General features: G+C 43.2%; 1 protein-coding gene across 1 annotated transcript in view; it reads right to left on the bottom strand.

Annotated features, from left to right (window-relative positions):
* STIM2 (stromal interaction molecule 2) overlaps positions 1 to 19,419 on the bottom strand; it is a 73,042-nt gene extending 53,623 nt beyond the window's left edge. Inside the window, exon 1 of the mRNA XM_083458168.1 lies at positions 18,971 to 19,419. Within this exon, the coding sequence (XP_083314294.1) occupies positions 18,971 to 19,253 (283 nt within the window). The 5' untranslated portion in view covers positions 19,254 to 19,419. The remainder of the gene's footprint in view (positions 1 to 18,970) is intronic.
* Positions 19,420 to 25,552: the final 6,133 nt, after the last annotated feature.

The following is a 25,552-nucleotide window of genomic DNA, read 5'->3' on the forward strand; positions in this document are numbered from 1 at the left end:
GGAAAACCTAGAAACATTGCCTCAAAGTAACTCCCACTGAACACAGTAGAGCTTGCTTCTGAATAAATATTTCTAGTATTTGCACTCCAAATACTAATAATTTAAACCCCAGAATTTCAGTAAAAGCTCGAAAATCCTCAATTTATACTTACCAAGAACTCCTAAAGCAAAAAAACCATCTAAATTATTCTGAACAAGGCATTACTAATTGACGGCAAGCTCAGACATTTAAGTAGTGTTTTGTTTAGTGATTTCATAATTTACTGTGCAGTAACATTTACTACATATATGCAAAACAAGCACAAGCCTTGAAAAACTCTTGAACTCAAAATCACAGGACTTAATCAGCTACCACATAATGTTACAGAAACGAAGATTTACCAACTACAGTACAAAAGGACTTTGTTTGTTTTTTTAATGCTGTAACTGCTCTCTTACTGAAGAAAGATTTAAGAAAATGAAATGTAAGACATTGGCATCTAAATTCCTTTTTATAATCCAGAACACATGCCTTGATCTTTTGACTCTTTCCCAAAAGTATTCATTAGTAAGTTGCAGTCTGACCAGAAATTGTTTTCCCTCCCTAGACTATTTCTTAAGTTCCTACCAAAGGAGAGAAATAATAAGTAAAATGATTTTTAAAATTTGGATCAGTTTTGATTCACATTTGAGTATATAGCTTTTCAAGTTTCAATGAATTTTTATTCTGGTAGAATAGAAAGGTAGCAACATTTCAGAAATACAAAGAGCAAGCTTGCTATTTACATCATGGGCTTTATACAAAGCTTGAAAACATCTGCATTGCTGGAATAGGTTATCTTAGGGTTACCAGACCTCCCCGGTTCCCTGGGACAGTCCCCGGATTTGCAAATCTGTCCCCGGACAAATTCCCTCCCCGGAATGTCCCCAGATTTGCAAATCTGTCCCCAGGAAATGTGGCAGTGGCAGCCTCAGCAGCCCGGAGCCAGCCTGGTAGTGCAGTTGGCTCTGGCTGGCTTTAGGAGCTACTCGCTGCTGCTACCACTGCCGAAGGGGAACCAGGGACGTCCGGCGGTACAGATCTCCTGCCCCCTTCCCCCTTTGTTTTGACAGATCAGGGGAGGCTCAGGAGTTGCGGGTGGGCGGCCGTTGCCCAGGAGGGGCACAAGGCAAGCGGTTTCTCTGTCAGGCAAGGTGCAAAGCCCTTCAGTCAAAACAAAGGGGGAAGCGGGCAGGAGATCGGGGGAGGCCCGGGAGTCACAGGTGGGCGGCACGCAGTTGCCCAGTTTTTAAAAAACTCTGCGCATTGATGTTTCACAGGGTGCAAAAGAAGGGCTTTGCCCATTTATACAATATACATGTCTGCTTGGGCCCAGGGTCTTTTGCCTCATCATCCTCACTACTGACTCCCTGTTGCTACTCAGCTTCCAAAAAAAAAAAGTGTCCCGGGATTCATTGAAAAAAATCTGGTAACCATAGGGTATCTGCAAAGCTAAGTTACACTTAGAAATAGACAGGCTTGCCTTAGCAAATATTACACATCTTCCAATTTGCTTGTTTTGAAAGATCTCAGATCTTTTTTCCAAGCAAATACAAGAACCCCTAAAATTACACAAACTCTCAGCCTTGAAATTACAAACTAGAATTCAAGTGCTTCTAAAGCTCATATGGGGATCTTTAATGAGCTCCTGGTGTTTTCACTACATCTTTAGTTACATCGCATTTAATCAAACATTCAGTATATGAAGGGAAGTGTTTGAAATATTTGATATTTTTAGAGATTATTAACTAAAGAATGATTCCTAAATTGAGGTTCATGGTTTACTTTCTAGGAAGTCCTCAATACTATGATGGAAATAAGGGGGAGGGGAATATTGAAGAGCCATATTATTACTGAAGTTGCTTACTTCTTTAGCATGTAGAAGGGAGAGGCTCACTGTTCCCCAAAGTGCAACAGAATATAGAAGTATATAAATTCCTTACAATGCACCAGCAAAAAGAGTTACACTCCTGTGTTGCAACATTATGAAGTTTAACAAACTTGTACGACTATTCTTTGCAGAAAGGGTGGTGGCTCAGCAACTTTGGGCATGCTTGCAGGAACTGGATTATCTAGACCCATTTCAATCTGTTTCAGTTTTTTTCTCCCGAAAAGTAAAGGCAGGTACAAGGTCAGAGAGAGAGGGAAGGTAATGGTTTTTCAATAGTGTTCATGTGTATCACAGAGTTCTTCTTTTTCCTCGCCAGGAAGTAGCAGTGTGTGGCAAGGAAGCTTGCAATTCGAAAATAACAGGCCAGAACAGCTGTGAAAAGGTTACACAAGTGTTTTCATGGTTCTTTGACCATGGGCTGTGAACAGGTGTCTTTGGACGTATTCTTCTTGGTTCTTTGAACCAGGTAGTTGTTTCAAGTTGTCAGTGTCGGGAATTTTGACCTGCGACTGTGTGGACTGTGATTTGCTGAAGCTGTCAATCTATTAATGGACTAGTTGTCTAGGTGGAAGATTCTTTAGTGTGGAGGTTTAGTGTGGAGGTATATGAAAGGTTAAACCACACAGCCTAGGACTTGCCGATCAGAAGGTCGGCAGTTCGAATCCCTGTGATGGGGTGAGCTCCCGTTGCTCGGTCCCTGCTCCTGCCAACCTAGCAGTTCGAAAGCACGTCAAAGTGCAAGTAGATAAATAGGTACCGCTCTGGCAGGAAGGTAAACAGCATTTCCGTGCGCTGCTCTGGTTCACCAGAAGCGGCTTAGTCATGCTGGCCACATGACCCGGAAGCTGTACGCCAGCTCCCTCGGCCAATAAAGCAAGATGAGCACCGCAACCCCAGAGTCGGTTACGACTGGACCTAATGGTCAGGGGTCCCTTTACCTTTACCTATATGAAAGGTGAGGTTATAAAGTGTGAAGTTTGTTCAAATGCTCTGGTAAAGAGATGTTCTGTTGAGTACTCTGTTAGAGGGGTTTGCTAAAGTGAGGTTTTCAAGTCTTGGTTTATATATTTGAGTGGAGTTTATATACTGCTAATGAGATATAAGATAAGGTAAGGTTTATAATAAGATAGATGTTTTGATGAGTTAGGTTTGTTTTTCCTTAACTTTGTCAGGTTCCACAGGTAGTGTTTTGTTTTATAATGCATGGGGCTACATTTAGTTTAAGAAGGTTGAATTGATTTTTTCTAGGAGCTGGATTACAGGCTGGATAATCTGTGAGGAAGGGGAAGGTTCAATCTGGCTTCTTGGCACTGAAACAGTTTTCATTGCCCTGGATGATAACCTTTATTTGAAAAGAGACACAAGTAGTGTGTGAAACCATTGATTCTCCTTGATCTATCAGCAGCTTTTAAGACCATCAACAATGCAATCCTCCTCAAGTACCGTATTGGCCCAAATATAAGCCACACCCGAGTATAAGCCACACCTATAAAATTGGACCGGGGGGGGGGGATGGAAAAAAGAAAAAATACCCAAATATAAACTGCTCCATTCCTTGCTGCTGCTGGTTGCATACGGGGGGCCTTCTTGGCTGCATACCATAAGGTCACGAATATAAGCCACACTTTAACTTTTCACGGTCGGAATTTGGGGGGAAAGTGAGGCTTATATTCAGGCCAATACAGGTTGGGAATTGAAAGCATAATGATACTGCGATTCCTCTCCTACCCGCAGGGTCATTTACAGAGTAGCATTTCAGGACTACTGCTTGGGCCCTCATCTACTATGCTGTGGGGTTCGGCAGCAGTCCATCCTGTCTCCTATGCTGTTTAACAGCTCTATGAAACTGATGGGGGTAGTCCTCTGGTAATGTGGAACATGGCGCCATCAATATGCAGGGGGAACCTAGCTTTCTCTCTCCCCAGTATGAATGAGATGAAGCTCTCCAAATGCTGGACTGGTGTCTAGAGGCAGGCTGGATGAAGGTCAATAAACTAAAGCTGAATCCCAACAAGATGGGGGTGCAGCTGATGGATGGTTCTTGTGTCCAGATTTGGAGGTATGGCCTATGCTAGATGAGATTGCACGCCTCCTGAAGGAACAATTTTAGCTTGGGAGTGTTCCTTGATTCTGCACTGTCACTCGAAGCCCAGGTAGCATCAGTGGCTGCAGCTGCAGCTGTTCCTGGGCCAGGATAACTTAGTAACAGTTATCCATGCTTTGGTAACCTTACATTTAACATACTGCAATGTGCTTTATACTGGGCTACTTGTGAAGATAAGCCAGAAGTTGCAACTGGTGCAGCATCAGGATTGTGAGTGGTACTTCTGTTTGGGGCCATGTAACACAAAAGCCGCTTTGAGGTTCCCCACCCCCAATCAAGCAGTACATAATTTTTTTGAATTAATAAAATAGATAACGTACACGTACAAACTGCTTTGTCTGCCAATATGATACAACTCAATTCAAGATTTGTTGTTGCCATATAAAGTCCTGAACAACCTGAATTCCAAGTACTCGAAGGGGTGCCTTTTCCATTATCTGCCAGACCATGCCTTAAGATCTGCTGGGAAGGCCTTCCTTGTGCAGTAGTACCTTGGAAGTCAAACGGAATCCGTTCCGGAAGTCCTTTCTACTTCCAAAATGTTCAGAAACCAAATGACGGCTTCTGGTTGTCTGTAGAAAGCTCCTGCAGGCAATCAGAAGCTGCAGAAGTCCTGTCGGACGGTCACAAACCGGAACAATCACTTCCATGCCAAAATGTCCGAATTCCATGGCATTTGGGATCCAAGGTACAACTGCACTCTCACAGCTAAGCATAGTACATAGTGTGGTGCCATCTCATTTGTGGCATCCTGTTTGTGAAACTACTTCCCCCTGGCTGGCTCCCTCCTTACTGAATTTTAGGCAGGGATAAAGATACATTTTTTATTTTTTAAAAATGTAGGTTTAAAGTTTGTATTGATCTTGTTTTGCTACAGCTTATTATGATTTGGATTGCCAGACACTTTGAAAGGGCCTTGGTCCTGGAAAGCAGCATAAAATCCTGTAAATAAATGGCAGGTTGGGCTGGTCTTTAAGAAAAACAAAAATACTTGAAGAACTATGTGGCAGTTCTCACCAAGTTCATACTCACAGCAGAATCACTGAAATAGTTATGCAAGTCCAACATTTTCGATCAGTCTACGCTGTGTAACACTGAATATCAACCATAACAAAACATCTCAGGATATTTCAACCAAGCCTCAATACCTGCCTCCCACTTATGGTCCCTTTCCATTTTCCTTGTATGTTTATTCTTGTAAATACAACACAACTGTTCCAGTGAGCAGAAGGTACTAAGTTTTAATTTGGAAACTTTTCAAGTCCCCTATTGTGTGATGGCCATAAAGTAAGAGGGTGTGGTATCTCAGAAGGAACTGGCAAACCACCAGACTATGTTCGTCAGTACAACAGTGCTGAAAGAATTCTGGTCTACAGTGTTCAAAACATGATGAATTCCCAGGTACACCATCCCACGAATCAGTGTTAGAAACTGACATATGAAAGAAAGAAGCTAAATTGTGCCTAGGTTATGGGTGCAACAACGGAATGTCTAGTTGTGCTTTTTTAACAACACGAATACAAAGTTGAAAATGAACTGCAGCTAAAATATTATGTTCATTTTTCACATGCTCTAGTCCTTCCCCTGCCCCACCCCCCTAATATTCTTAAGAGGGTCTCTTCTCCAGTCTTCAGAGAGTAGCTAGAAGTGGGGAGGCAGGAAAAGGTCCTCCTTTCCTTCCACTCTGTCATTTTAATCTGAAATCTTAGGCACAGTACTGCCCCAGAGATCAGATACAGCTTGCACTGATGAAATTCCCTGTCGCAAAATGCGCCTAGAACAATGGGAGTTTCAAACACTGAAAGGAATGTGAAGAAACAAATATATTTATAATACACATGGCTAAAAAAAGTGACAGTACTCATAGCTCACCCCACTAAGTGCCTTAACTATGGCAGAGGATTCAAAGATTCCAGATCTATCTCTAGAACTGGGACTTCTGACTGAACATAGGTGATCAAGCTGAAACAGAAATATAGCATCTTTTAAATGTCAGTCACTATCCCACTGCAGAGACATCACCTTGCCGACAAAGGTCCGTATAGTTAAAGCTATGGTTTTCACAGTAGTGATGTATGGAAGTGAGAGCTGGACCATAAAGAAGGCTGATCGCCAAAGAATTGATGCTTTTGAATTATGGTGCTGGAGGAGACTCTTGAGAGTCCCATGGACTGCAAGAAGATCAAACCTATCCATTCTTAAGGAAATCAGCCCCGAGTGCTCACTGGAAGGACAGATCGTGAAGCTGAGGCTCCAATACTTTGGCCACCTCATGAGAAGAGAAGACTCCCAACCCTGATGTTGGGAAAGATGGAGGGCACAAGGAGAAGGGGACGACTGAGGACGAGATGGTTGGACAGTGTTCTCGAAGCTACAAGCATGAGTTTGACCAAACTGCAGGAGGCAGTGGAAGACAGGAGTGCCTGGCGTGCTCTGGTCCGGGGGGTCACGAAGAGTCGGACACGACTAAACGACTAAACAACAACAACAACAACAACAACAACAACATCCCACTGCAGCCTTTCTCACAGGTGCTTCAGGTACAGAGAATTTCTGTGCAATAAACAGTGAAGGGGGGAGAGGCTACCTGTTGTTAACCCCTCAAAGAAAGTATAAAAATAAACAGAAGTTTGAAGGTGTATCTATTTACAATAGAACTATCATTATGGAGAGTCAGCCTTTGGTTGCATTTTACAGGTGGCCAGTCTGGCTAGCACTCTGTGCATGCTGCTAAACACCTTAGCTTCTTTAGCATTGCTCCACAGGAGGCTGTGCAAGACAAGGATGAAAGAAGCAGTAAGCCTAGCTGTACACAAGCTATCTTCAATAATAGGAGACTAACTTCTCTGCAATGTCTGCAAACATAAAGTGCTCCAGACGCATGACCTAATTGTGCCTGATCTATTGGCTAACTGCCAATACCAGCAAGTGCCTTCATTAAGGCCATCCTGGCAAGAAAAAAGTGGCTTCCCCAGCAAGAACTGCCTCCACTGGTAACATAAACAGTAATCATTTGTATCTCTGAAAATATCTTCCATCTCTATTTTGCACAGGAAAATCCATTGACACCTCACTATTTTGCCCTCAAGGCCAAGAACAGTTTAGACTTCAGATACCAGACTTCAGCCCAGGCCCCAGAGTGGTCCATTGTTTTCACTTTAGGATACCCATCTTGGTCAAGAATTCCCATCTCAACCTAATTTATGGTACAGAACTCTAGGGTGGCCTACAGTGGTCTAAACCACTGAGCCTCTTGGGCTTACCAATCAGAAGGTCAGCGGTTCGAATCTGCATGACAGGGTGAGCTCCCGTTGCTCTGTCCCAGCTCCTGCCAACCTAGCAGTTCGAAAGCATGCCAGTGCAAGCAGATAAATAGATACTGCTGTGATGGGAAGGTAAACGGCGTTTCCGTGCGCTCTGGTTTCCGTCACAGTGTCCCGTTGCGCCAGAAGCCGTTTAGTCATGCTGGTCACATGAACTAGGAAGCTGTCTTTGGGCAAACACCGGTTCCCTCAGCCTGAAAGCGAGATGAGCGCCGCACCCCATTGACACCTTAACCGTCAAGGGGTCCTTTACCTTACATTACCTTTTAGATTCCACATCATTGCCACTCCATTGAAGAAACATTTCAGTAAATACTTACAATTCAGAAGGTGTATGTAGCCATAATGCATACCTTCGTTTCCAATCCAATCCCTCTGTTCAAAAACCTGTGAAACTCAGGAAACCCACTCCTACTCTCTTTGGAACAGGTAACTATTGGTACCTCAACTCTTTTATTTCTCTCTTCTCCATTTCTCATATCTCAATGCCTTTTCTACCTTTGTGTGGTCCAAACACTTTCCATTTGCATCTGAGCTTCTCCTGGTACATCAGGGCCTTCAGTCTGATAGATCTGTAGTGCCACACCCTGCTTCTTACACAGCCACAGTAATATTACCTTCCTCTGTCTCCATCCCTATCCCAGAAACAGGCAAAGTGTCTGTTGTTGGTCCAGGCAGAATGGAGTTAGTGAAGCCCGATTATAATTTCTATGCCAACAAATTTACTCTCTGTGTCATGCCCTTAAACACGACTGCTAGATATTTCACAGTCATTACATATCACAAGCTTGTAAAGTATGAAGTTTTCTTTATGCATTTGTCTATATTAAAGGCAAGAGAATACAGCTTGAAACAAAGCTTTGAAAAGCTAAATTTAAAAATGGATTCAAATGAATTCAAAGCAGCTCAGAGAAAGAATTCTTCTTCATGAGACACAGCAAAGAAGCAGCTTTTGAAATAAGCATGACAAATTAGCAAGATGCAAGTAGGTTTCCCATCCCAAACAATCACACCACTCTTGGCCTTCCTCTTTTTTAGGAAAACACAACAAAATATTAAAACACCCCACACCGCTTATGGCGCAACAGGACACCGTGATGGAAACCAGAGCACACGGAAATGCCATTTACCTTCCTGCCGCAGCACTACCTACTTATCTACTTGCACTGGCGTGCTTGCAAACTACAAGGTTGGCAGGAGCTGGGACAGAGCAACCTCGTCATGGGGATTCGAACAGCTGACCTTCTGATCAGCAAGCCCAAGAGGCTCAGTGGTTTAGACCACAGTGCCATCCGCATCCCTATAATCACGTGTAACACCAACCAAACAAGACTCCTGGTAGTATTTAAGTGTGTTGCTGTGTGATACAGAGAGGGTCATTATCCCACATACAATAAGGTCTCTAGCCAAATGCAAACTACCAAGGAAGGCAATGAGGGAGCTCAACTGAATCCGCAACTGGCTATCTTTGAAGCCAATCCAAATGACCACTCCACCCGATCCAATAGTCCACTCCTATTCAGTAATCTATTCAGTAAGCTGTGAGAGACCATATTCTATATCCAGAATATTAATTCTATATTAATCAGATATATGAATAACGCCCCCAAAGACAAACAATGTGGGCATTTAATACATTCAGTAAGTCACCCTCCTACACATGTATGTTCCAGACAGCAGTGAAATATAACCAAGATGATTGGCAGTAAACTGGAAGTGCCTGCTTTAAAAACAACAACCATATTGTAACGTGCTGGTTTGCCCTCCTTTAATAGGTGTAGAAGCTCAGACAAAACTTTGTTACTCAGCAAAGTAAAATGGCACAACTGGAATGGAATCTTGGTTTATAAATCACTGCATTATCTATTTGCATGAGGCTTTCCCACAAAATTGTGCCCAATGCAACTGATAGAATATCAAATGAATAATAACAATTTTAAAAGATCAGAAATAATTAAAAGCAATCATAATATTAATAAGTAAAAGCCAAACAAAAAACAAAAAACAATCCATACAGTACTTTATTGAAATTATAAATATAAGCTAACTCAACTAAACAGTTTAAACTGAGCAACATTGTATAAAACAATTAAAATTAACTAACCTAATTTAATGGCTTGCATTTGATGAATACTTTTCAAAGGCGAGCAACACCCACATCTTTAGGCATTGACAGAGGCTCTTCAGTATAAATGCTACTCAAGAAGGGTTGCAGCTTTTCCGTGATGTTATGGGGAGGGTACATATTGAGAATTTTTTCTGCCTCTCATGTAATTCTAGCTCCTCCAAGGTCACCCAATGAAACTGAGTGGCAGACTGCAGATTCAGGATGGACAACAGTACATACTTCTTCACAAAATGTACAATTAATTTATGGACTTGAAAGCCACAGGATGTGCTGACGGGAGATTGGCTTAGATAGCTTTAAAAGAGGATTAGACTAATTGGGGACAGAGAGGGGAGATAGAACTCTATTAGCCATGACGGCTAAATGGAACCTCCAGTGCAGAGGCAGCATCCCACTGAAAACAATTTACTGGAGGGAAAACTATCAGGAAGGAGTATTTCCTTCATGCCTAGCCATGGGTTTCCCAGGGTCATCTGGCTGACTATTATAGATAGACCCTTGGACCAATTCAACAGTAATCCTCTTGCATTTTTAAAACTTTTGGTTTCTATGAACATGGCTCTTCTTCTATATATATTCTTTCAAATATGGCGTATTTTGAAGTGTCAATTATATTTCCATATTTGTTTGCATACAAACCAATATAGGAATGAGTTTTGGAAATACCAAAGAAAAAAGTTCCTTCTTGCAAAAGACATAAAGAATAGTATGTATAGTAGAATGGAGTTTCCTTCTCTTCAGAAGAGATACTGCATTATCTTCTGACATGTAGCTGGGCCAAGAGGAACAGGGTGGCACCTAAGAGACGGAATGTCTATTGACAACACTGAACAGGAATGTTTCTGTTGTTGCAAGGATGCTTCTGTTATTGGGACCAGGTCACAATAACTAATGAACAAAGATATAAAACTATTGTTAAACAGGGCAAGAATTTCATTAGATAAATAAAACCAACCCTTTAGATGTAACTTTGGAAGAACAGTTTGCAGTGAGATAAATAAATTAGGAAAAGAGATCTTGCTAGCCAACGTTTTTGTTTGCACCACCTTACTGGAGCATTTCAGGTTACTACTAAGAGAAGACAGAATCAAACATACTTGGAATTGCAACAATCAGACCACAAAGTCAAAAAATATGATATACTTTCATTGTTGATTACAAAACACCGTAATCTCAAATATGCCTGTAAGCATGATCATTTACTTTGAAATGTTTATTTTAAGCCCCTTTTTTAACAAAACTAATACAAGTGTGGATAAGTTACTTACTTATCACTACAAGAAATAATAATGCTGACCCAGCAATTTAATAAGTGTTTCACCCATAAATTGATACAGAAGACAATTTCAATCCATGGAGACATGTAGGCAGCATGCCTTATTTCTCTGAATTAAGCTGCATGGAAATCGATGGGATTTAAGTTCACGTTCAAAACAAGGTTTTTTTAAAAAAAACAGGGATGCTACTTAGAACAAGAGCTACTGAAAAATGAAGATCCCTTCTGAATCCACAATTTCTGTCAAATAAAATACCAGAAAACAAAATGGAACTTGAAATATGTAGCGATCATGTCTCCATGTGTGAACCCCTTCCAGCGTATGGATATGCCTGCATACTGGGAGGGGTTTCACCCAAGCAAGCCAAAGGCCTCTGCTAAAACCAACCCTGCATGCTTTGCTGGGTGAGAGATCTTAACTTTATAGAACTGACACACCATGCAACTCAGAACTGAATGAAGAGGTCCAAGCTTTAGTTGTCCAAAGCTGGTTGAACTGCTAAGTAAAAAAAATTCCTTTAAGAAAATTATTTCCCAACCTTATCACCCGTGCGATAGGTACATGAAATCAATAAATATTTTTGTTGATCTATAAGCCTGCAGCGATCAGAATTTCTAGCCCTGCTCAACAATTCATGTTAAGAATGAACAGTAGTTGATCCCTTCAGAAAGCATGCTGACAAAAGAACACCAAATATAAGCAGGAACAACATGACCTCAACAGCCAGAGCACTAGAATCAAATTGTGTCACAGAAAACAAATTAACTCTCTGCCCCCCACAAAAAAGTACTAAAAAGCAAAAGAAGAAATTAAACCCATCCTTCTCCAGGAAGCAAAGACAATGAAAACTTAAAGTCTGCCACTATACACCAATATTTTCAACAATGATCAGAGCCACTTCACACATTACAGCAAATATAAGGTGCCCAACTTTGAGTTGACCATATCTCTTCTGCAACATCTGAAACACTTTTGTGTAACTGAACACATGCAAAAAATAAGTTTTTAGGATTCTCAACCAATCATGTGGCTTCCAGGGGCATGACTGCAAGGGTTTTTCAGGGACATGTTGCATAAGAATGAATGAATGAATGAATGAATTTATTTTATTACGGCCACAGACCAGCAGAAGCAAAACATCTAAATAAATAGCATAATAATATCTCTAAGCAGATAATTATTAAATTAATTGGGAACAAGAACCAAACGTAGATTAAAACATATACCTAGAATACTTGATTAAGCATAGGTAATGGATGAATAAAAACCAATAAGGAAAATTTAAAGGAGATCAGTTAAAAAAGAACAGCTGTATGGGGTGGGGCTTCAGAAGTGCGGATCTAACAATATGGGCCTTCTATTTAGGACTGATTTGTAGCATATACCATCCTTTGACGAATATCTATCATGGCAGGGCAAAATCTGGGAACTAAATATGTGACTTCTGGGCTATCGTCCCGTAGTAATAGGGAGATGTAGTGTTGTTCTGAACACCCAGGGAACTTATATAGGATGGGCTGGATAAACCTAGCTCGAATGTCTATGTAATACTGGCAATGAAGAAGGTCATGCTCCCGTTGTTTCCTGCTGCCCAGAGCCACATGGGAATTTCCTCTCCTCATATGGTATCTTCCTATAACTGCCTTCCTGAACTGCTGAAGGGAAGGCCTGACAACACGTCAAGGCGAAAGCCCTCTGTTGTTTTGGTATTTCAAGATTAGCTATGTATGGCATTTGGGAAGTCAAGTATCTTCTAGTTTCGCTAATTAAAAATTTGGGGGACCTGTCCATAGAAAAAAGAAGACCACATGCTGTTGGATAATGGTTTTTGCTTGTTCGTTCCCCATGTTAAGTAAGAACTGTGGATTGAATCCTAGAGTTGTTATTACATTATCCACTGCTCGTTTCCATATCGATTGGAAATCGTCTTTTAATAGTCAAGGAAGCAAGACCGCTGGGAAGAGAGGCTAGTCTCAGCCAATAATTGCATAAGAGACATTACCAAAGATGGGTGTGTGGGAAGTAGCCCTCATTTAGCATTGTTTATCTAAAATCAACTCTTTGCATATAAAAAATGTGGTAACTTTTTGCAAACCTAACCAATACAAATGCGTACAGGAAGCTGAAAGTTAAATTTCTACTGTGAAGTGCACCCTTTCTGAAGTTCCATTTACGATAGAAATGATGTCTGCGAAAAGTAGCCAATAACATTCCCAACTGAAAACTATCTGTTCTTAACGTTATAGTCTGAAACACATATTTGTGATAGGCCAAAAAATATATTACTGTATATCAGTACAGTGGTACCTCTAGTTACGTACTTAATTCGTTCTGGAGGTCCGTTCTTAACCTGAAACTGTTCTTAACCTGAAGCACCACTTTAGCTAATGGGGCCTCCCGCTGCTGCCATGCCACCGCCACGTGATTTCTGTTCTCATCCTGAAGCAAAGTTCTCAACCCAAGGTATTATTTCTGGGTTAGCGGAGTATGTAACCTGAAGCGTATGTAACCCGAGATACCACTGTACTACATATATATAGCATTCACTGCCTGTGGTTAGTACAAATGCAAGATTACTGTAATTAGTGCAATATAAAAGTATATAACTATTACATAATGAATTTGCTTTAACTACTGTGGGTATCACATAGCTTGGTTTCCACAGCAACCAACACTGCAGAATGATAACTGTATCTAAAAAGAATGAAAGACAGGTCATTATATAACTGTCACCAGCAGTGCAAGATACTTCATAGATAGTTAATCACCAACTTTCAGTTTGGGAAACATAAGAGTTCCCAGGCAACAGACTTTTTTTACTTCATCCAGAGTTTTATTATCAGAAAATTAATACACACAAAAATGACCACTTCTAATTCAGTTCTGGTTTTCTTAATCCTTAAAAAGAGATGCCAGCTATACTGCACATTCATTCTACTATTTTTGATATCTTGTATCATCACATTGTGAAAAACTATTTAATAAGCAAAATCCAGCTTGGACCAAAAATATACTCAATAGACTAATGTTGCAGATCAGATCCAAGTGCTCTTGAAGACAACTGATTTTCTAGATCCATTCAAACTGGGGTTAACTTTTCTAGATCCATTCAAACTGGGGTTAACTTGTTAACTTTGCAGTGGTTCCAGTCCTACTTAAATGAAAATTTCCAGAGTGTGCTACTTGGGAGAATGCTCTTCAGCCCCATGTGCGGTTCCTCAGAGTTCGATTTTACCCCCTATGCTATTTAACATCTGTATGAAACAGCTGAGTGGAGTCACCCAGACTTTGGTAATTACGCTGTCTGTAACATGTAAATGACAGACAGCTCTCCTTTACATCTGGCAGGCTTGGCTATGAATGTGCTGGACTGTTGTCTTGTCTTGGTATCTAGATGAGAGCCAATAAACTGAAGCCCAATCCAGGTAAAACTGAGGCACTGTCAGTGGGAAATGGGAAGTAGAAGAGCAGCTGGGATTTCAACCGTTGAAACTGCGTGAATTTTTATTTTATGGAGTCCGCTTTAGCTATTTGCTTATATTTTGATTTAGGCTAGTACATGTTGTGAGCTCTTGGAATAGAAAAGTGTACAAATTCAAAGAGACAGAAATAGCTTCCCTTCCCACCCAAAAAAACCAAAACAATCCAGAGTAATGAACTGCAGAAAAGTTTGCTAAACAAATGATTGTTGTTGACAATGTTTGCTGAATAAGATGTTTTGCATGCAATGACATCTTCAGCCATAGTAACATGAAGAAGAATTTGGTTCCAATTTCCATTCCCAGCCTCAAAGCTGAAACGCTCCTCACATGAATCCACATAAAGTCCTACCATCTATATTAGGCACTCCATATAGGACATTTGAACCATGGCAATTTACCACAACCTATCCCAAACTTAGAATATATGCAGCATACCATCACTTGTCAAGTAGGATTGTTTCTCATTTATCAGTGTAAACATGCATCTGTACTTCAGAATCACTATTTAGAAAGTTGAGATAAAAGCAGCATAGCGCAATAGATATCAATCTACAGGAAGACTTCAGAAAAAGAAAGATTAACTAGAAGAAACTGATAAGAGAAAAACATACCCACAGTAGACAGGAAATATGCTGAGAACTTGGAATACAGGTAAGAAATCCCGAGATGTTAATACACTGTAAGTCAAAGTGAATTGTATGTTGTATATTGTTTATGTAAGATGCCTAAAGAACATTGCTGATCGATGGTTTATAAATGTAATTCTTATTAATTTATAAACCACCAATCAGCAAAGTTCTCTGGGCAGCTTACATAAACAATATACAAAATACAATTCCCAACACAATAAACAAAATAAAGTAAAACTCTGCAAAACTTGACTAAAATCAGCATAAACCCCAGCAGCAACAATACTTAAAACCAGCCAAACAAAAAAACCAGCAACGGGAAACTTGGTGCAAGAACTAAAACAATGCATAAGATTGTAAATAAAAGGTCTGGGAGAACAGGAACTGGTCTTCACTTGGCACCTAAAAGATCACAGTATACATACCAGGGCAGTGCCCATTTGCCAAAACTTCTTTTAGACCAAAGAAGAAAAACAGAGCTGAGAAACTGTTTTTATACAAGAGAGAGAAAAAAGGCAAGAAGGGTAAATGATTCACTGCACACTATGTCTCTGATCCTAAAAAACAGAACAGAGAAACCTAATTTAACGTCATGCTATTCTGGAAATACCACAGATCCTTAAGCTATTTATCCAGAAAAAACTTTTCTGGATAACACACTTTCCAGATTTATTACAGTATAAAGTATGGTTTAGGTCCTAAATTGCCACCACTCCCCTCAATATCCCAGGGGCCAACCAATTCACAGCAGCAAGGTTTCAGGGGGCTGCAGAGGAAAAGGGGGCAGGAAAGCCCTGTTCCATTAACATGGATCCAAGCCAAAGTATTTAAAATAGAAAACAGGACCACTCCCATGCTAACAGGATAAAATAGAAGCACAGGCTCAGTCCAGTTATCTGAAAACACTAGTCAAATCCCCAACATTATTCCATCATTTACTACTGCAGACTGCTCCACAATTCCCCATTCATACCTACTGCCCCCCCCCCCACTAAGCAGCAGCCTAGAACCTCTGTCTCCTCCCAGCATCACCACTCTGGCTGGGAGAAATAGCTAAAACTATCCTGAGTCGGGAACCCACAAATACAGGACACATTTTCTCCGGCTCTTCAGCTGTTCCTGATTCCTGGCTGTGGTATATTGCTTCTCCCAGTTACAGAAATACCATTAGAAAAAGCAAAGTAGCAAAGCCAAGCAAGTTCTGGACCTTAAGAATATCCACGAGGACAAAACAGTTCCCTGTAGCATTCTGCAATGTGCTGAAGCAGCCATTAGAATAGGACTTGAGTTCAAATACCTATTTACTCATAAAACTCACTAACAAGCCATAGGCAAGTCACCAGCTCTCAGCCTAACTAACATACCTCAAAACGTTGTTTGCAAAACTTGATACTACCATCCACATACCATTCTGGACACCCTAACAGAAAGATAGGGAACAACCATAACAAATAAAGAAAATTCTGCAAAGTCTGTAATAACCCACACTTCAAATGACCTGATATATGCTCCCCCACCCACCCCCGATGCCTATCTTTCTCACAGAAGCACACTTGTCTTTTTTGCCATCGTTCGCAGAAGCTACATTCTTCTGAAAACACTTTCATGTTTTGTTGTTTTTTAATTTGCTTTTAAACAGTATGGTCAATTCATTTCCAAAATGGTTACTTTCCCCCCCAGGAACGTGATTCACTGTCAAGGTGTTCGCTGAACACACTTTTGAATATGTCAAAGTACAGGGTCACAGGACAATGTCAAAAGTTTCAGTTCCATCTCTCGCATCCACGAAACTTCCTCCAGAACAATCTACATTCCATCTTCTCATTTTCAACAGTATGATGGCGAGTTTATTTCCTGGGAATGAATTCATCCGCCTCTGAGCAAGTCTTCCTGCTGATAATATATTATCAACACTTCATCGGACTGTTTATTTCACTCCCAACTTCCTTCACTCTGCTTCAGATTCCACTAACGTGCAAACAGTGTCTTTTGCCCTCTGCACAGCGCAAGACCCAGACGTAAGATAAATGGTTAGAGCAGTTGCTATATTCCAGAGTTACACACAACTATAAAACATGCAGACAATAGGATGATAAATATTAAACAGCACCCTCCTACGAAGATTATTTTTAAAGCCTCCGGAGCACTTTTATAGTAACTTCCTTGTGGGTTAATGTCGAGTTAGAAGTCTGGGATTGCCGGGAAAGCTCCATGCACTTGCCTCAGTTCCGCATTGCTGCTTCTACTCCTTTTGACTAGTAATTCAAACACAGAGAGAGAGAAAAGAGAGGACCACAGTTGCCTGCCGACACATCTGGTTCTTCTGCAGGAGTAAGTGGATGAGCAATGAAAGAGCCAAGAGAACTGCATTGACAGCCTTCCCACTCCATTTATTTTTTACAAGCCGTTTAAGACGTGTAAAAAAACAACACATTGCAAATGGATAAGATAAATGAGGAGTTGGCCCAAGGGGGGCTTTGAAACTGAAACTGATATCCTAAGCTCTTCATTAATGCTCCACTCAAAGACATGAATTGAAAGGGTGCAACACTGACTACATTTCAGTGTAGATGCAGCAAGGGTGTTCAGAAGGCTTCCTAAACGGTCTGATTTAACAGTTAGACTTGGGAGAGCAGAGTTCGAATCCCCACTCAGCCATGAAGAGCACTGGGGGATCTTGGGCCAGTCACCAGCCCTACCTAACAGGGTTGTTAATGAGGATGAACTGGGGAGGAGAACCATGTACACAGCCTTGAGCTTCTTAGGAGGAAAAAAGTGATGTATAAATATAATTAACAATAATAACAACAATGACCAAACACTGCAAAGAACTGAAGAATGGAAGACAGTAATTCTCCCAGCACGCCAGGGCTGAAACAACAATGTATATGAAGGACTACACATGTGAAATGGATTTTATATTTATAAGATGCAACACAGGCACTGTTTGTAAGGAGGAAAAAATGTCTCTTAAATAAGAGATGAAGCGGCTACGGGAGGAAATGATAGACATATGTTTGCAACAGCAACGGGAAACCTGATTTCATGAAATTGTATTAAATTGAAGTAATTTGGTTTGATTTGTAATAATCTGGAAAATTAGTAAAATAATTGGGGGGGCAGGAACTACCAATGACCAAACTTTGTCAAGTGTTCCCTATTATGCAGCGCTTAGGGTAAAACGCCACTAATTCTCCCACCTACACATCCATAGGTACGTCAGATCTTAAGTTCAGGGATAACTAAAAGCCTTCCCAGTTTTCATCCTGCACACACCTCACCGCAAGACAGAAACCCCTGAGTGTTACCTGAGGCCAACTCGGGTCCTCAGATGTTGTGGGACTACAACTCCCATCCTGGCAGCTAGCGGGGGTGTTATTGGGTTATTGTTTTTATTTTGATTTTCTATATTGTGATCTTTTCTGTGAACATCCCTGAGACCTCCAGGTATAGGGTGGTATATACATTCAATCAATCAACAAGCAAACAAACAACATCTGAAGACATCTGAAAGGCTGGTTTTAGGAGGCTTTCTTCCCATCCCCGGATCCCCACCACCCCCAAGATCCCCCCCCCGTCCAAAAAAAAGCTCCATCCTTGGAGAGACCAGCAGTTCCCCCCCCCCTTGACTTCTCCCTCCCCAACTGAGGACCACTTTGCACGCGTCACATCCCAACAAGAGCTCGCTCTCGCGAAACACGCGTCTGCCGCTCCACACGTGACGCCGACACCCCCCTCCTCCCGGAGCAGAGGCGAGACCCGAGGGATCCGTTCCGTGCCCTGCATTTAATGATCTTTTACTCCTTTCGCCTCCCTCACCAGCAGTGGATGCCGGCGCCGAAGATCCGCATCCCCGCCCCCGCGCCACCAACTCGGGGCCAACTTCGCGCGTCGCAGCGAGAACGAGCTGGCGCGGGCGAAAGGAGCGAGACACGCGTCCGCCGTTCCACACGTGACGTCAACGCGTCCTCGTCCCTGCGAGCCTTTGAGGAACCGCAACGAAGATTCCCTCCCTCAGCGCTGAGGGAGCCTCGGCGGCTCCCCCGTTTCCTCCTCCGGCGGCGTCGGCGGGGATGCTCCAACCCCCCGGCGGCTTCCCTCACCCGCTGCTTCTCACCTGTCCCCAGGGCCGGGCTGTCGGAGGCAGCCGCAGAAGCCGCTCCACCCGCTCCGCCTCCGCTTCCCCTTCTGCCGCCGCCGCCGCCGCCGGCCACGTCCGCCGCCTCCGCCTCGCAGCGCCCCGGGGCCGCCGGCGAAGGCGAGGAAGCAGCGCGGGCGGCGGCGGCGGCGGCATCCGCCTTCGGCAACAGCAGCAGCAGCAGGAGCAGCGGCAGCAGCAGGATCCCTCCCGGCCGCGCGGCTCTCCTCACGGCGGCGGCGGCGGGGCAGCAACGGTTCATCGGCGCGGCGGCTCGGCTCGGCTCAGGCGACGGGCTCCTTCGTCGTCGCCTCAGCTCGCGAGGATGCCGCCCGCGCCGCCGCCGAAGCCCCGCCCCCCGCCGGGAGGGGGGGCCTTCGCGCTCCGCTGACGAAAGCAGCCGATGCGGCGGTTGCTGCCCGCTCGCGCCGCCGAGGAGGCTACTCCGCATGCGCGCCGCCACGCAGGCGGCGGGGCGTGCGCAGTAGCGGCGCGCGAAGCCGCGCCTGCCCTTACGGCTTGAAGGGTCTCTCTATAGCAAGGGAAAGGAGGGAGGGTCTGGGTGGGTGCAGGGAACCTGGGAAAAAGATGCCGTTGTTTTTGAGGGGTGAGCACGCTCAGGGGATTCCTTCTGAATGGGAAGCTGCCACGTGGGGATGCGCATGCTCAGGAGCATCGCTGTCTTATTGACTCCTGCCACGTGGGCTGAGCATACTCAGGGCCAGCGCTGTATTTTTATTTTTTATTTCGAAATAATTTTTATTTGGTTTAACAAATATAAAATCGTAACAGTACAACCGTATATATCCATGTTTAAATATTCCTCCGAATCTCTGGACTTCCCACCTTCCGTTCCATGAATCTATTACTCAGTTTATTATTATTATTATTATTATTATTATTATTATTATTATACACACACACATACTGAGTAATACACACTGAGTTATACACACACACACACACACACAACTGAGTAATATGTAGTTAAAAATGTAATATGTTACATATATATATTACACACACACACACATATATATATGTAATATATATTTAAAATACTCATTTTACATCCTTAAGATATCAGTGACTTCCCTTCTCTTTCCATGGCTCATTTTACATATCATAAATCCCTGCATATTTTACAAAAACTATACCATTCAGTATTCCATTATTGCATTCATACACGCACACACACATAGTGCTTTTTTTCTTTAAAAAATGTTTAGGGGTACTCTCATTTTCCTACACATAATGTAATATTGCCCCTCAATGAGGCCAAAGTTTGATTCACAAAATGTTTAGGGGTATGTTGTGGTGATCACACAGGGTCCCCGGACATTTCACCGTCTATTGATCCCTGTGCAACCACTTTATCTCTCGCTGCCACCACCCAGGCCCTACCTGGAACAATACTGAGTCCAGTCAGGGTTAAATTGGAACATAAACTTCTGTTTATTTATTGTAGTTTAACAAGCGTTTGGTTTCATAAACGGTATCAGTCAAGTACAAACATGGGGTGCCTATCCAGACCTATAACTTCTGCTACCTGCTCTCACTCACTAAACCACCTCTCAGATATTTACTCGTCTTCCTAGCCCCTAACTGTTCCTGACTCGGCTTATTTCTCTACACTAACGCAGCCTACCCACAGACTCTATCCCAATTCACTCCCACTCCAACCAACAACCCAACTCCCCAATGAACTCTTCCTTCACCCCTCCCAGAGCTGGTTTTATAGTCTCTCTCTCAACTCCCTGGGTTCTGATTGGGTAACCTGTTTAACTATTTCACCTCCAGCACTCTCATATGTTAACATACATATGCATACCCCTGCGTACCCCCACAAAAAAGCACTATGTGTTTGTGTATATATATAATTTGGTTCTTTGGTTGGGACCTCGCTCGTTTTCCATTTTGGGGCCGCAGTAGCAGCATACATAAATAACCTTTTTTATACCTGGGAATTTCAGTCTTAATTATCCCCAACAGAAAGGACCCTGGGGGTTTTTTGTGGGGGGGAGTACTTTTAAACATTTTTTCCAATTTATTGTGGGTCATTTCCCAATACGGTGGAATCACTTTTAATTAAATGTAGGGGTGGGCCAGAAAGATTACGGTAATTCTTTTTCCTTTTGCGGGGAAGTACATTCCACCACAGGGATGCGGGTGGCGCTGTGGGTTAAACCACAGAGCCTAGGACTTGCCGATCAGAAGGTCGGTGGTTCGAATCCGCCCGACAGGGTGAGCTCCCATTGCTCGGTCCCTGCTCCTGCCAACATAGCAGTTCAAAAGCACGTCAAAGTGCAAGCAGATAATTAGGTACCGCTGTAGCATGAAGGTAAACGGCGTTTCCATGCTCTGCTCTGGTTGGCCAGAAGCGGCTTAGTCCTGCTGGCCACATGACCCGGAAGCTGTACACTGGCTCCCTCGGCCAATAAAGCGAAATGAGCGCTGCAACCCCAGAGTCGGCCATGACTGGACCTAGTGGTCAGGGGTCCTTTTACCTTTACCTTTACATTCCACCACATCTAATACTCAAATTTTAGCCCTGCCAGCTTGATACCACAGATCCCATTTTTATGGACTTCTTCAAAGAAGTTTCTCTGTGCCGCTGTAACAAATTTTGTCCGTATTTTCCCGTAAGAAAAAACTGTTTCCAGAGAGGGCATCGTGTGTGCAGGCTAATCCCTAGTTCCTGTTTATCCAGAAGCAGGTCCTTCTTCTTTGAATGGGGCTCCTTTCCAAAATAAAGGTGTGCATCGAATTGCAGTCAGTTTTCAAATGACTAGAGAATGGAGAACTGCAAAATCATCCATCCCTTTGAAACAGACTGTGTATTCTATTTACTGCATGTAAGATCATTGTTTACTGGAGACATTGTGATCAAAATGCAATCAAGCTAATCAGAAGTTTTTTAAAAAGAAAACAACGGGCTGCTAAAACTGATGCTCTGTTATTGAGTACCTTCTGTATGCAAGGCAACCTCAGGGTATTCGAAGCAACAGAACCAAATGTGTGTGTGTGTTTTCCATTCTCCCTATAAATTACTTGTTGCATCTCTATTTTCGTTGCCAGCCATCGAGTCTGCTCTCCGGCTTACTTAAGGAATCTTATAAATCCAGATGGTTCTAACTATTACATAGCAAAATCAAAACTATTGGTATTTATTTACTAATTATTTATACTTTTCAAATATATACATTTCACTGATTTTACATTCATTTTGACATTTTAAATCTTGACTTCCTTCCCCCTCTTTCTGCGGTCCCTTAAATTTATTTTTAATATCTTCTGCATATCCAAATTAACTTAACTTACTCTTTTATTTATCATGTATATATATATATATATGTATATATATGTATATGTGTGTGTGCTTTTTTTTGGTGTGTGTGTGTGTATATATATATATATATATATATATATATACTCTCTCTCTCTCTCTCTCTTTTATATAGCTCCTGGTTATTACAATCCTGCCAGTGTTTTTATCTCTTTACAATTTATCTGTAAATATTCAATAAACCATTTCCATTCTTTTATAAGAAGTTTGTTTTATTCTTTTTTTATTCTTCCAGTAAGTTTTGCCATTTCTGCATACAGTGGTACCTCGGGTTACATACGCTTCAGGTTACAGACTCCGCTATCCCAGAAATAGTGCTTCAGATTAAGAACTTTGCTTCAGGATAAGAACAGAAATCGTGCTCCGGTGGCACAGCAGCAGCAGGAGGCCCCATTAGCTAAAGTGGTGCTTCAGGTTAAGAACAGTTTCAGGTTAAGTACGGACCTCCGGAACAAATTAAGTACTTAACCTGAGGTACCACTGTATTCCATAAATTTTTGTATCCATTCATCCTTGCAGCAATGATAATATATTAGTTTAAACATAATATATTAGTTTAAACATAAAGGACTAGAAATTTTTATATACTATGTACATTTTAAAGAAAGATGCCTTCTGTTGTGTACACAGCACATTGGGCTTTTAAATCAGTCTTGCAATCAGATTTAAAATCTCACCTGTAGTGGCTGATTGCTGCATTTCAGTCTATTCCCTCTAAGCAAGTATGCAAAAGCAGGGAGGTACCTCTGCATTTGAATATCCAGATGATTTGTTGTTGTTGTTTAGTTGTTTAGTTGTGTCTGACTCTTCGTGACCCCATGGACCAGAGCACACCAGGCTTCCGCTGCCTCCTGCAGTTTGGTCAAACTCATGCTGGTAGCTCCGAGAACACTGTCCATCCATCTTGTCCTCTGTTGTCCCCTTCTCCTTGTGCCCTCCGTCTTTCCCAACATCAGGGTCTTTTCCAGGGAGTCTTCTCTTCTCATGAGGTGGCCAAAGTATTGGAGCCTCAGCTTCAGGATCTGTCCTTCCAGTGAGAACTCAGGGCTGATTTCCTTCAGAATGGATAGGTTTGATCTTCTTGCAGTCCATGGGACTCTCAAGAGTCTCCTCCAGAACCATAATTCAAAAGCATAAATTCTTCGGCGATCAGCCTTCTTTACGGTCCAGCTCTCACTTCCATACATCACTACTGGGAAAACCATGGCTTTAACTATACGGACCTTTGTTGGCAAGGTGATGTCTCTGCTTTTTAAGATGCTGTCTAGGTTTGTCATTGCTTTTCTCCCAAGAAGCAGGCATCTTTTAATTTTGTGACTGCTGTCACCATCTGCAGTGATCATGGAGCCCAAGAAAGTAAAATCTCTCACTGCCTCCATTTCTGTTGGAACTCCCTGCGCTCCCGCTTTGTCTGGTGCACGTCATCGTCTTCACTGGAGGATGCCTCATCACTGCTGGCCTCTTCATGATGCACTGGAACTGGCTTCCTAGCAAGACGCGGGCTGCTGGACTTGCGGATCTCCTAGGCGGAGCGTTCAGCAGCTTCCGAGGCCACAGCTTTCTGTAGTGTGAGGTCTGGCTTGGCGAGGAGACGCCGTTGCAGATGGATGTCCCGGACCCCGCAGACGATTCGATCCATCAGGGCATCGTTTAAGTCTCGGAACTCACAGTGCATTGCAGCCTGTCGCAGGGCGGTGGTGTAGTTGTTGATTGACTCCCCCTCTGCCTGGTTCCTGTGGTAAAACGCATGGCGGGCAGCAATCTTGGATGGCTTTGGTGCGTAGTGGTTGCGGAGCTTCTCTTGGATCATGTCCCACGGTGTTGCCTGGACTGCTTCAGGTGCAACCAATGCTCGGGCCGTCTCAAACACCTCAGGCCCACAGAGGCTGAGGAATAGGCCCCGCTTCCGCTCCTTTGATACTTCTGTCAGCTCGTTGGCTTGGAGGTAGCAGTCAAACCGAGCGAGGTAGGAGTCCCATGATTCAGAGGCTGGCGCAAACGGCAGTAGAGGCAGAAGTGAAGCCATGATTCCGATGCCGGTGTGGAGGGCGATGGATGGAACACCATGCTCTAGCCAGAACAGTCAGCTCTGAATTGGTTCTGTTCAGTGATTTCGCTCAGTGATTCAGCTCTGCTCAGAGGGTGGCTGCATCTGGCTGTGCTCTGATGTCCATCGATCCCACCTTCGTCGCCAGTGTTAAGTTGTGGGCGAACATGTCAGACGACACAGCTCTTCTTTAAACAGCTCTTCTTTATTCAGATGCCAGAACAGAACTAGGCTGAGGAGCTCAGTCAGCGTGCTTATATAGAGCTCCAGAACAATGCAACTGTTGCCATTTTCTAAAACTATCCAATCACTGAACGTCACTTTTCGATCCTTCATTTGCATACAAAACTATCCAATCACTGAATGTCACCTTTCGATCCTTCATTTGCATAACTATCTACAGTATCCCCCTGCTGGCCCAGGGTGAGAACTTCAGTACATAACACTCCCTCCTTCCTTGTTTTGCTGGTCCTGTGGGTTACCCAAGAGGTGAGGTCCAAGTCCGGTTCATGGCCAAAGGTGCAACGTGGAGGCAGTCCATAGTAGCGGAAGCTTGGTGCAGGGCAGGGAGTCGCGTGAAGTCAGCAACAGGCTTGCAAGCAGGGAACGAGGGCGGGTCAGGAGCTCAGGCAGGAAAGCAGGACAGGGTTCAGGCAGGAACTAGCAACCAACAATGTTGCTCCCGCAACTTGGGGCTGGGGCTGGCCGGCTTTTATCTGCCCCGAGGCATAGGGGGCCACGATCCTCTGGTGACTCGCCTCTCCTGGTCTGGAGGCAAGCACTCATCCTGCGGGAACTTAGTTCCCTCCGCCTCTCTGCCCTGAGCCTCTGCAGCTCAGGAGAGGCTGGAGGGTTACCTTGATCTCATCGCCCTCGTTCTTCTCTTACTCCCTTTTAACTCTTCCAAAGCAGAGCACCTTGTCTTGACCCGTCACGCCGTACGCTCATTCCAGATCTTCCACAATTATGTCCCCTTCTTCAGGTGCTGGCCTAATACGGGCCCGGTTTCGGGCTTTTGCCTTCGCAAGCTCTCGATAGCACTTGAAGAGTTTTGGCACAACTGGTGCCAGAGGAGGCTGGTCCTTGGACTGGAGCAGGGCCACTTTGTTGTTCTTTTTAAGCCACATTACGCTTCTCAGTCTCCTGAGCCACTCTGTTCCGCGAAGGA

The sequence above is a fragment of the Podarcis tiliguerta genome (genome assembly GCF_965153285.1).
Source record: "Podarcis tiliguerta genome assembly, chromosome: 9".
Classification (NCBI taxonomy): domain Eukaryota; kingdom Metazoa; phylum Chordata; class Lepidosauria; order Squamata; family Lacertidae; genus Podarcis; species Podarcis tiliguerta.